General features: G+C 42.2%; 1 protein-coding gene across 1 annotated transcript; it reads left to right on the forward strand.

Moving 5' to 3' along the window:
* Positions 1–2,596: 2,596 nt before the first annotated feature.
* On the forward strand, positions 2,597–9,320 carry LOC138654230 (C-X-C motif chemokine 10-like). Its single transcript, XM_069743403.1, has 4 exons — positions 2,597–2,687; positions 2,805–2,919; positions 8,018–8,110; positions 9,099–9,320. Exons 1-4 carry the CDS (start codon positions 2,627–2,629, stop codon positions 9,148–9,150), a joined length of 321 nt encoding a protein of 106 aa, XP_069599504.1. The 5' UTR covers positions 2,597–2,626; the 3' UTR covers positions 9,151–9,320.
* Positions 9,321–12,786: the final 3,466 nt, after the last annotated feature.

Below are 12,786 nucleotides of genomic sequence, written 5' to 3' on the forward strand. Positions count from 1 at the left end.
GTCTTTATATCAGTATGACAAAAAATGGACATCCACAGTGGGTACAGAAAGTATTCAGACCACTTTAACTGTTTCACTCTTTGTATCATTGTAGCCATTTGGTGAATTCCAAAAAGTTCATTTTTTCACATTAATGTACACTCTGTACCCCATCTTGGCTGAAAAAACCCGAAATGTAGAAATTTTTGAAAATTTATTAAAAAAGAAAAACTGAAATGTCACATGGTCATAAGCATTCAGACATTTTGCTCAGGCACTCAATTTGCAAAAATTTCTACATTTCAGTTTTTTTTTCAGTCAAGATGGGGTCCTTGAGTACTGCAGAAATTCTTTTGTAACCTTGGCCAGATCTGTGCCTTGCCACAATTCTGTCTCTGAGCTCCTTGGCCAGTTCCTTTGACCTCATGATTCTCATTTGGTCTGACATGCACTGTGAGCTGTGAGGTCATAGACAGGTGTGTGACTTTCAAAATCAATTAAACACAGCTGGACTCCAATGAAGGAGTAGAACCATCTCAAGGAGGATCACAAGGAAATGGACAGCATGTGACCTAAATATGAATGTCTGATCAAAGGGTCTGAATACTTATGACCATGTGATATTTCAGTTTTTCTTTTTTATTACATTTTCAAAAATGTCTACATTTCTGTTTTTTTCAGACTTGGATTTGGGGATCCTCTGCCATTCTTCCTTGCAGATCCTCTCCAGTTCCATCAGGTTGGATGTTGAATATTGGTGGACAACCATTTTCAGGTCTCTCCAGAGATGCTCAATTGGGTTTTGGTCAGGGTTCCGGCTGGGCCAGTTAAGAATGGTCACAGAGTTGTTCTGAAGCCAGTCCTTTGTTATTTTAGCTGTGTGCTTATGGTCATTGATTTGTTGGAGGGTGAACCTTCGGCCATAATGAAGTCCAGAGCACTCTGGAAGACGTTTTCATCCAGGATATCTCTGTACTTGGCCGCATGCATGTGTCCTTCAATGGCAACCAGTTGTCTTGTCCCTGCAGCTGAAAAACACCTCCATAGCATGATGCTGCCACCACCATGTTTCAGTGTTGGGATTGTATTGAGCAGGTGATGAGCAGTGCCTGGTTTTCTAAACACATACCGCTTAGAATTATCACCAAAAAGGTCTATCTTTGTCTCATCAGACCAGAGAATCTTATTTCTCATAGTCTGGGAGTTCTTCATGTGTTTTTTTTAGCAAACTCTATGCAGACTTTCATATGTCTTGCACTGAGGAGAGGCTTCCATCGGGCCACTCTGCCATAAAGACCCGACTGGTGAGGGGCTGCAATGATAGTGGAACTTTCTCCCATCTCTCTACTGCATCTCTGGAGCTCAGCCACAGTGATCTTGGGGTTCTTCTTTACCTCTCTCACCAAGGCTTATATCCCATAATTGCTGAATTTTTCTGGACGGCCAGGTCTAGGAAGACTTCTGGTAGTCCCAAACATCTTCTGTTTAAGGATTATGGAGGCCACTGTGCTCTTAGGAACCTTGAGTACTGCAGAAATTCTGTTGTAACATTTGCCAGATCTGTGCCTTGCCACAATTCTGTCTCTGAGCTCCTTGGCCAGTTCCTTTGACCTCATGATTCTCATTTGGCCTGACATGCACTGTGAGCTGTGAAGTCTTACATAGACAGGTGTGTGCCTTTCCAAATCAAGTCCTATCAGTTTAATTAAAAACAGCCGGACTCCAATGAAGGAGTAGAACCATCTCAAGGAGGATCACAAGGAAATGGACAGCATGTGACTGAAATATGAGTGTCTGAGGAAAGGGTCTGAATACTTATGACCATGTAATATTTCAGCTTTTCTTTTTTATTAAATTTTCAAAAATTTGTTTTTTTCCAGTCAAGACGGGGTACAGAGTGTACATTAATGTGAAAAATAATGAACTTTTTTGAATTTATCAACTGGCTGCAATGAAACAAAGAGTGAAAAATTTAAAGGGGTCTGAATAGTTCCGTACCCACTGTTTCAATACTTATTTCACCAGCTGTATGTACATACATAGCATAGACACTGGCCGCCACAACCCACAGTATTAAATTAGGAGGCAGGTATTGTCCATCATGGTTGCAATACAGACGCATATGTACAAGCAAGCTGGTCTCCTGTTGCCCATAGTTCAGGCAGCAAGAATATCCTGTCATGTTTTCTTTAAGGTAGAAAGTATGCATTAAACCTGACATTTTATTGCCACGGTTTATTACATATATTTATGTAACATAGCAGTGATATAATAATTAATAGTTTTGCTTAGGGCATTGCTGTTAGTTGTACTGAAAATATTTCCTGCGGACTTGAAATCCAAAAATTTCTGTTGCGTATTATCTATTTCAATGCTTTAGCTTAATGATGCAGTACAATCTCTTAAATTAACCTTCGTGCTCCCTTGTTGCTGATCAGCGTAAATGGTTCGCGATGGCATGGATGGGGAAATTCCAGAGTATCCTGTTTCACTTTCAGTTATGATTTCCTATCAATCAGTGCCTAGAAGTGTTTAGAAAAATTCCCTCTCGCACAGTGCAATCATCAGTGATGCAACCCAGAGTATATAAGTATGAAGCAATTCGCTCCGCTTTCCCAGTCAGTAGTGATTCCGCTCTCCAGCCATCATGGTCTACAAGATTGCTGTCATCCTCAGCGTTGTTCTGCTCAATTCTGCTCTTGCACAAGGTATAGGCATTTATACTTCATTATCTTCATATAGTCCATATATTTAATATATGTTGATATGACATTGTAGTATAAAGTATATACCTTCATTTCCAATAATCATTTACTTTTTTCTAGTGTCCCGTGGCAAGCGCTGCAGATGTAAGGTCGCTGTAGAGCAACTTCAGGTTAAAAAAGTTACACAGCTTGAAATTTTTCCTCCCAGCTCCAAATGTGACAATGAAGAGTACGTGTAAGTAATCTGAGCATAAAATATCTCAAATTATCTATTTTTAATATAATCTATGAGAGGTTGACATCTGGTATAATAGAATTTTCTTATAAGATGTAGTATCAATAGGGACACAAGGGCCAGCCGTCGAGAGCAGGGGCGCCTTCTTTGCACAGGTTTTTAAGGCGCCAGCCCCCGCTGACAGGCAGGGCACATCTAGGGTTAATTTGCCCCTCCCATTTTTTTTTTCCTGCCAATACACCCTAAGCCCATATTCACTTTATCTATATTTCAGTGCAATATCAACGATTGGGCTGACACCCATATAAGTTTATTGTATCATAGATATTATTTGGCCTATAGACCAGAGATTATACCATTTTCACATTTAGTCTTGTCTTTTCTTTCCCCCCTGATCCCAATAGGGCAATACAGGGTCAGAAGGGACAGCCGTCGACAAGCGGGGGCGCCAATGATCGGGTATAAGGGTGCCAACCTCCGCAGCAAGGCAGAAAAGGTGTAGCAATCGCTTAGGATCAGGCACACCCCTGGTTTCTAATTTTAAAGGGTGATGGTGGTTCTTCTTTTTTTGTTTGTGCTTCATGTCAATTTTTTTTATTATTATTATTATTATTATTATTATTATTATGATTATTATTAATAAAGGTTATAGTTTATGCATTATAAAGTACAGAGGATAATGCGGTGATTGTTGCCTCCTGATCACTGGAACAAAAGTCCTTTTTATTCTGCTGGGAAAATGATTTAGAAATGGATTTAAAAAGTTAATTAGAAAACACCGTATTGTGCTCAAAATGTATCATAATTGCTACTAAACTTCAAACTGCAGGTATTTCTTACATATGTTTTACGTAAATACTTTCATGCCGCTCAAAAAAGACAATCATATTCTAGGAGTGATACCTTCAGTGGCTAACCAGAAAAAATATATTTGCATCCTTTTATTGTACATCATTTAATGTGTTTTAAAACATAGGCAAACAGTCTGAAACTGATCTCAAAAGGTTTTTTCCACTCTTATACAAATAAAACCTTAAAAGTTGCCCACTTTATCCTTATTTTAACAAGTGGGACATGATTTTGTTGCTAATATATAAGTATTACAAGTTCTCCTCCTGCACTTGCTACACTGTACAGACCCTCCCTGTCTGAAACTGGGTACTGATGGAGGAGCGTGTGACCAGACCTTGTCATCAGCCTTCACCAATTGAAACCCAAATATCATATGTGCTCTGTTTCTCAATTGGAGGAGGTGCTGTGCAGTCATTGAGGAAAGCTGTAGTAAGCAGTGCAAGAGTAGAACAGTCAAAATACTGATTAAAGGGAATTTGTCAGAAGGTTTTTGCTATGTATACTGAGGACAGCATGATGTAGGGTCTGAGACACTGATTCCTGTGATGTGTGACTTATTAGTCTGTGTGCTGTTGTTTCAATACAATGAGCGTTTTATCAGCAGGAGAATATCACTACAAGACGAGCTGTGCATCCTGGTCCAACTCCGCCCCACCACTGAATAGCAGACAATAGCAGGGATAGCTTCTTGAGCTCAGCTGTATGCTACATCTAAAAACCCTGATTGCATCCCAACTGCTGCACCCAGTAAGATAAGTGATACATCTCTGGAATCAGGGTCTCTTTTCCTACATTATTCTGCTCTCTGATGAGGTAGCAAAAACCTGGTGTCAGATTCCCTTTAAGTGGCCAACTCTCTTTAAGGTTTTAGTAAGATTGTAGCTTCTCACCTAATCAAATAATTGGTGATAATTTACAGTTTGATGTCTCTTGTCACAGGACAGCCCCACTTGAGATTTTCTTGTTTGAATCCAGCCAAGCATGGCCACTGCCGATCTATTCAATGTGTATGGCAATGACCTAGATAGCCAAGTACTGCTTTCAGCTGTAGGCACCAGTCACACAGTAGCGCACATTCTCTGTCACTGCTCCATTCCCTCGTTCTCATGATTGATTGGGCTCTAGCAGTGATGGTCTCCGTGACCAGCAAAGTATAAATCTTGTTACAACCCTTTCCTGCAATGTATAAATAAAAAGCTCTACAACATAGTACTACATGCTCTGTGTGTAAACCCCTCACCCTTGGCATAGATTTCTGTTTGCTGTCAGTGTAGACTCGTGTCTACATCCCAGCGCAGCAAACGTGTTCCCACATACTTTGTACAAAAAGAAAAAAAAAGAGCATGAACCGCACATCCTAAAATCATATGTTGATTTAAAGCCACTAGGCAAAAATTTATATAACTGAATATGAGGTTTTCAGTTTAACATTCTGATCAGACTGTATGAAGCCCACTGCCACTTCACGGCAAACCTCGTAGTGGGTCCTACCACAGGCACAGGTGATTTTAATTAGCAGGAGACTGCAAAGTAAGGGGTCTAGCCCATTTTAGCTCTCACTAAAGAGCTGGAGGAAGGTGAGTTTCAGTGCTCCTTTCATTTTGGTGTTGGTGCTGTGTGGCGGCCATTGTTGCTGTGGCTTTGTGCTGGTGGGGCGGCGCGGTCTGGAGTCTTGGGGACTCAGTCTTGCAGCATGTGTGCTGTGGGGCAACAGGCTGTCCTCCCTGCTGGTGCATGGCCGCTGTGGCAGTGGGCGCCGTACGGCTCCGCTCCGTTATGGCAGTAGTACCCACTACGAGGTTTGCCGTGAAGTGGCAGTGGGCTTCATACAGTCTGATCAGAATGTTAAACTGAAAACCTCATATTCAGTTATATTAATTTTTGCCTAGCGGCTTTAGATCAACGTATGATTTTGGGATGTGCGGTTCATGCTCTTTTTTTCTTTTTTGCAAAGCATGTTCTAGTCTTCTTCTTGGACCAGCACTCCTCCCATTTGGCTCAGGTGATTTTAGTTAGCAGGAGACTGCAAAGTAAGGGGTCTAGCCCATTTTAGCTCTCACTGAAGAGCTGGAGGAAGGTGAGTTTCAATGCTCCTTTCATTTTGGTGTTGGTGCTGTGTGGCGGCCATTGTTGCTGTGGCTTTGTGCTGGTGGGGCGGCGCGGTCTGGAGTCTTGGGGACTCAGTCTTGCAGCATGGCTGCTGTGGGGAAACAGGCCATCTGCCCTGCTGGTGCATTGCCGCTGTGGCGGTGGGTGCCGCACGGCTCCGCTCCGTTAGGGCGGTAGGACCCACTACGAGGTTTGCCGTGAAGTGGCAGTGGGCTTCATACAGTCTGATCAGAAAGTTAAACTGAAAACCTCATATTCAGTTACAGTGGGGCAAAAAAGTATTTAGTCAGTCAGCAATAGTGCAAGTTCCACCACTTAAAAAGATGAGAGGCATCTGTAATTTACATCATAGGTAGACCTCAACTATTGGAGACAAACTGAGAAAAAAAAATCCAGAAAATCACATTGTCTGTTTTTTTAACATTTTATTTGCATATTATGGTGGAAAATAAGTATTTGGTCAGAAACAAAATTTAATCTCAATACTTTGTAATATATCCTTTGTTGGCAATGACAGAGGTCAAACGTTTTCTATAAGTCTTCACAAGGTTGCCACACACTGTTGTTGGTATGTTGGCCCATTCCTCCATGCAGATCTCCTCTAGAGCAGTGATATTTTTGGCTTTTCGCTTGGTAACACGGACTTTCAACTCCCTCCAAAGGTTTTCTATAGGGTTGAGATCTGGAGACTGGCTAGGCCACTCCAGGACCTTGAAATGCTTCTTACGAAGCCACTCCTTCGTTGCCCTGGCGGTGTGCTTTGGATCATTGTCATGTTGAAAGACCCAGCCACGTTTCATCTTCAATGCCCTTGCTGATGGAAGGAGGTTTGCACTCAAAATCTCACGATACATGGCCCCATTCATTCTTTCATGTACCCGGATCAGTCGTCCTGGTCCCTTTGCAGAGAAACAGCCCCAAAGCATGATGTTTCCACCACCATGCTTTACAGTAGGTATGGTGTTTGATGGATGCAACTCAGTATTCTTTTTCCTCCAAACACGACAAGTTGTGTTTCTACCAAACAGTTCCAGTTTGGTTTCATCAGACCATAGGACATTCTCCCAAAACTCCTCTGGATCATCCAAATGCTCTCTAGCAAACTTCAGACGGGCCCGGACATGTACTGGCTTAAGCAGTGGGACACGTCTGGCACTGCAGGATCTGAGTCCATGGTGGCGTAGTGTGTTACTTATGGTAGGCCTTGTTACATTGGTCCCAGCTGTCTGCAGTTCATTCACTTGGTCCCCCCGCGTGGTTCTGGGATTTTTGCTCACCGTTCTTGTGATCATTCTGACCCCACGGGGTGAGATTTTGCGTGGAGCCCCAGATCGAGGGAGATTATCAGTGGTCTTGTATGTCTTCCATTTTCTAATTATTGCTCCCACTGTTGATTTCTTCACTCCAAGCTGGTTGGCTATTGCAGATTCAGTCTTCCCAGCCTGGTGCAGGGCTACAATTTTGTTTCTGGTGTCCTTTAACAGCTCTTTGGTCTTCACCATAGTGGAGTTTGGAGTCAGACTGTTTGAGGGTGTGCACAGGTGTCTTTTTATACTGATAACAAGTTTAAACAGGTGCCATTACTACAGGTAATGAGTGGAGGAAAGAGGAGACTCTTGAAGAAGAAGTTACAGGTCTGTGAGAGCCAGAAATCTTGATTGTTTGTTTCTGACCAAATACTTATTTTCCACCATAATATGCAAAACAAATGTTAAAAAAACAGACAATGTGATTTTCTGGATTTTTTTTTCTCAGTTTGTCTCCCATAGTTGAGGTCTACCTATGATGTAAATTACAGACGCCTCTCATCTTTTTAAGTGGTGGAACTTGCACTATTGCAGACTGACTAAATACTTTTTTGCCCCACTGTATATTAATTTTTGCCTAGTGGCTTTAGATCAACGTTTGATTTTGGGATGTGCGGTTCATGCTCTTTTTTTCTTTTTTGCAAAGCGTGTTCCCACATAGCCCTGCTCTGAGCTGAGAAGTGGATGCAAATGTATCTAGGCTAGGAAATCCTCCGTGAGCTAAATACATCAATGGCTGCAGAAATAAGACTCGTGTTGGCTGCTCTAGTTGTGCTATTTGAGAATAATAACATTTTTAATCATTTTAATTTTCTTTTAATTCATTCCAGGGTTGTCCTGAAAATCTCCAAAAAGAATTCTTCTACAAAGTGTGTAAATCCTAATATTAAAGAAGTAAAAGAAATCCTAAGAGGAAAAAATAAGTAAGCGTTTACTTTACGAAAGATGGACTTCAATTAAGTCAACCATGATATTCTCCTAGTCAAAATTGTAATTTTCAATAGAAGTTCTATAAATGTCTTCTATGCCTGTGCATATTGTGTGAGTGCTCTTCTTATGTGTATACTTTACTTGGTATGACTGCATACTATGGGAATCTAGGGTCAGACTCTCACCAGAGCACCAGATGATTCTGCAGCGAGCCAAGGCTCGGCAGAAGAATGAGCACTAGTCAGGTAATGCTACACAGTTCAGCAGAAGACATCCCAGTTCAGACCGGACTTTGGAACCAATTACTTGACACTAAGATATAACCTTTTCCGATTGATTCACAATTAGCCTATTAGTCCTAATTAGTGATATATTTTACAGTAGCCCCCCCAAAATCATATGCTCTGGTGGGTCCAGGAAAGTTCCTTCTGAGCCAGCAGACAGTCCATTAACCTACAACAGAATATTTAAATGTTTTAGCTAGTACTATGTACATTCTGAGCTCCATTCCTAACGAGTTAACCTCTAAATGTGTTGTTTTTACAAGTAAGGCTACTTTCACACTAGTGTCGGCGTCGGCCCGTCGCAGTGCGTTGGGCCGACGTACCGACGCATCCTGTGAAAGCGCCACACAACGGGGGCAGCGGATGAATTATTACAACGCATCCGCTGCCCCATTGTGAGTTGCGGGGAGGAGGGGGCGGAGTTCCGGCCGCGCATGCGCGGTCGGAAATGGTGGACACAACGCACCAAAAACCGTTACAAGCAACGTTTTTTGGTGCCGACGGTCCGACGCAACACGACACAACCGTCGCACGATGGTTGCAACGTGTGGCAATGCGTCGCAATGCGTCGCAGACAACTTTGCGTTTTTTCTGCAAAACGACACATTGCGACGTACGACGCTAGTGTGAAAGTAGCCTAAGCCTGTAAATCTTTGTAGCTATGTGTGTATATTAAAATTGTGTTTTGTTTCTTTAGGAAAACTAAACATATTAAAGTTATCAGGCACCCCACTGCAAACGGAGAATAACTTTCTGAAGACCTATTCTTTCATGGATTCGGGGAAAAAAAAGCTATAATGAAGTCTAATTTTAGATAGCATGTCTGTCTCTTTTGCCAGTAGGGATATTTCCATACCCACCCACCCATGGACGGGTGCAAACACAGGAGTATGAAAACACTTTATTTAACATTAAAGGGGTTGTCCAGCCTTAGGGTGCAAGTCTGCAGTCACTATATGTCACTATATATGCACTGTGTGCTGTGAAGATTCTTTAGTGCTGGTGTTGGGAGCGATCATGTGACTGCAAGTATGCGATTTGCAGACTTCCGATCACATTCTGACTAGACTTGTACTGCTATGCTCAATACACTTTCATTGAGCGAGATTACACATGTCTAGTCGATACTAAACCGCATGTATGAAAATCACATCTTTGCAGTCACATGCCCACTGCTCCCGGCGCCGGCACCAGACATTCACAAGTGAACCATCGTATAGAGTGACTGCAGACTTGTACCCTAAGTCCAGACAACCCCTTTAAGTTCAAAGTGCAAGATCTCTTAAATATTAAACTATTAAATATTAAATGTTAAACTTTCAAGATCTTGCTTTGCTTGGAGCCATTCAAAACTGTCTTGTTCTAAGACAAAGTGATGATATCTGAATTGTGACAAGCCACATAATTGTATGCCCGTCACATGATCAAATCAGATTTGACAGTTTAGTAATAAACAATTATAACTTTTTTTTCAATGATAAAAATTAGATATCTTGGGAACTGCAAGAAATTGATACAAAAAATTTCATGGAAAAACTGGATCATTTCCATTTGATAATTATTACGCTATTAAATTGTTTTCTTCAACCCGAATGTTCTCTAACGAAACACACCATGTACAAAATGTATATATGTATATATTCCACATGTAAATGTTTGATTATATATTGTAAATATGCTACTGTTGAACATGTCAGATTTTAAATTATTCCGAAATGTCATGAATAAATCTTTTAATTCCCAGAAACTGCCTGATTTTCTAAATTGCCTTAGGGATAAAGCTTTTCATGAGAATCAGACAATTGTTCAATTTTGAGTAGGAGAGTACTGTAAACCATAACATAAGATAACACATGGGATTTATAATTACTAAGAACTTCATTAAAATAACATAAATTAGGAATAAAGTTAAAACATTCACAAAGGATAAAAAAATTACATGAATTCATACAGAAAAAAATGGCTTAAATAACATTTACAGACAATGTCTCATAAAAGACAAACCATTTTGAAATGCGGCCCTGTGCACCTCTGACAAACAGCTGATCTGATTTTGGCAGGCAAGCCATGGCTAGTCAGGCATTTACACAGTTGTGTTCCACTTTGATGCCTCAATAACACATATGGACTGGTGTTGTCTTCATGAAAAAACCCTTTAAAAAGTCTAAACACTTGTACCTCAAACTTTACATTCCTTAGACCTATTCATGAATTCTCTAATACTTAATTTTAAAAAAATCAGTCTGAAAATGGCGCCACCTCGCCTGTGCAGTAGCTGCTATTGGCGATCTGATAGCTGCTACTGTGCAGGCGCTGGCAGCGCCATCTTGGAGGAGGAAATCTTTTTTTCTCTAGCAAGATGGTGCTGCCCGCCTCTGCGCAGTAGCAGCTATCAGATCGCCGATAGCTGCTACTGCGCAGGCGCGGTCAGTGCCATTTTCAGACTGATTTTGTAAAATAACAATATAATATAAATAATTTTATTTATATAGCCCCAACATATTCTGCAGCGCTTTACATTATAGAAGGGATTTGTACAGACAATAGACATTACATCATAACAATAAACACAGTTCAAAAAAGATACCAAGAGGAATGAGGGCCCTGCTCACAAGCTTACAAACTATGAGGAAAAAGGGGAGACACAAGAGGTGGATGGTAACAATTGCTTTAATTTTTCGGACCAGCCATAGTTTAAGAATCCGGTGTTCATGTAATACTGCATGAACCAGTTAACAGCCTAAATATGTAACAGTACAGACACAGATGGAGTGCCCCCGTGGGATGTGGGGTACTTGGTACCGGGTCCTTCGGTTCACAGGGGGATGTCACGGTGGCTGACCTGGTCCATGGCCCTGGGACCTCCATGTAAAAGGGAAAGGTCTTTAAAGGGATAAAGTTTGTGTTCGTGACGCCACCTGTGGTATTCGGTCAGGGTGACCGATGCTGCTTAGGGGTCCGCTGAGTTGATGTTATGGCAGCTAGATGATATACCTTATCACAGGTGAAGTGTGTCCCCAGGGCTTCCCAGTATGTAGATGGTGGAAGGTGTGAGGCGCAGTGAAGAACGAGGACACAAGGTTGCAGTCTCTTTACCTTTTACTGAAGGCTTCAGCATCAACAGTCCAGAGCACAGACCACAGGGCAGGCAGAGTACGGCCGATTTGGAGGCAAGTCCAGAGTCCCCTTATCCAGGTGGAAATCAGTAGCCTTCCTTTGCACTGCAGTGTTGTAGTACCTTACTGCTAAGCTTCTCATAAGGTCGTCACAGATGTTATAGATGTTATGTCTCTCTCTCTCTCTCTGTCCCCCAGATGGATAGGACAAACCCGTATGACTGGTGGCTTGAGGCTGCTTGTAGGGACTCTAGCACGCCCCGGTCTCAGAAGGAGGCAGCCTGCTCCTGGGTGTAGATGCGGACAGGTAACTTGCAATTATCTGTCCTGCCAGTCTCTGAAGTAAAGCATAGAGATCCTTACTCCCTCGGTATTCTGGCTACCGGATTTCTGCGCCTCAGAAGGAGGCAGCCTGCTCCTGGCTGATCTCCCTCTGATATCCTCTCCTTTGCTTTGCTTTCCTTCATGCTTGCTGCAATATGTTCTGCTTTCTATGTCTCTTCCCAGGAGCTGTAGAAATTCAGGCCACAGGCTCCTATGCGTCCTTTCCCTCTGTCTTCCTGACAGGAACTGCACCCTTTTCCCTCCAGATCAGGATGTTCTTATAGGGGAGTTCACCTTAAACAGGCTTAGAGCTCCCCATTCTGGTCTGGAGTGTGAACATGTTGCATGCATTGTGTTACCTGACAAAGAGTTCATTGCCTCCAAACGTAACACCACTCCCTCCTAGAGGAGAATGATATTACTGCAACGACCAGGACCCTGGGGCTCTGCACAGAGGGCTAATTAAATGCATAAAGTGTATGAGAACATGATGCGAGGAACCTGATTATGGCGTAAGTTTTTTGAATGGGCCACCCAGAGATAGTTAGGTTAATGGATTGAGGCGGTAGGCCAGTCTGAACAAATGCGTTTTTAGGGCACAGTTAAAATTGTGAGGATTAAACATATTAACCTGGGTAGCGCATTCCAAAGAATTGGCGCAGCAGGTGAAAAGTCTTGGAAATGGGATTGGGAGGTTCCAATTATTGAGGATGCTAACCTCAAGTCATTAGCAGAATGGAGAGAACAGGTAGGGTGGTAGGCTGAGACCAGAGAGGAGATGTAGGGTGGTGCTGAGCCATGGAGTGCTTTGTGGATGAGGGTAGTAGTTTTGTACTGGATTCTTGAGTGGATGGGTAAGCAGTGTAATGACTGGCACAAAGTAGAGGCACCGGAACAACGATTGATGAGGAATATGATCCTGGCTGCATCATTCAGGACAGATTG

Source organism: Ranitomeya imitator, chromosome 1 (assembly GCF_032444005.1).
Source record: "Ranitomeya imitator isolate aRanImi1 chromosome 1, aRanImi1.pri, whole genome shotgun sequence".
Classification (NCBI taxonomy): Eukaryota; Metazoa; Chordata; class Amphibia; order Anura; family Dendrobatidae; genus Ranitomeya; species Ranitomeya imitator.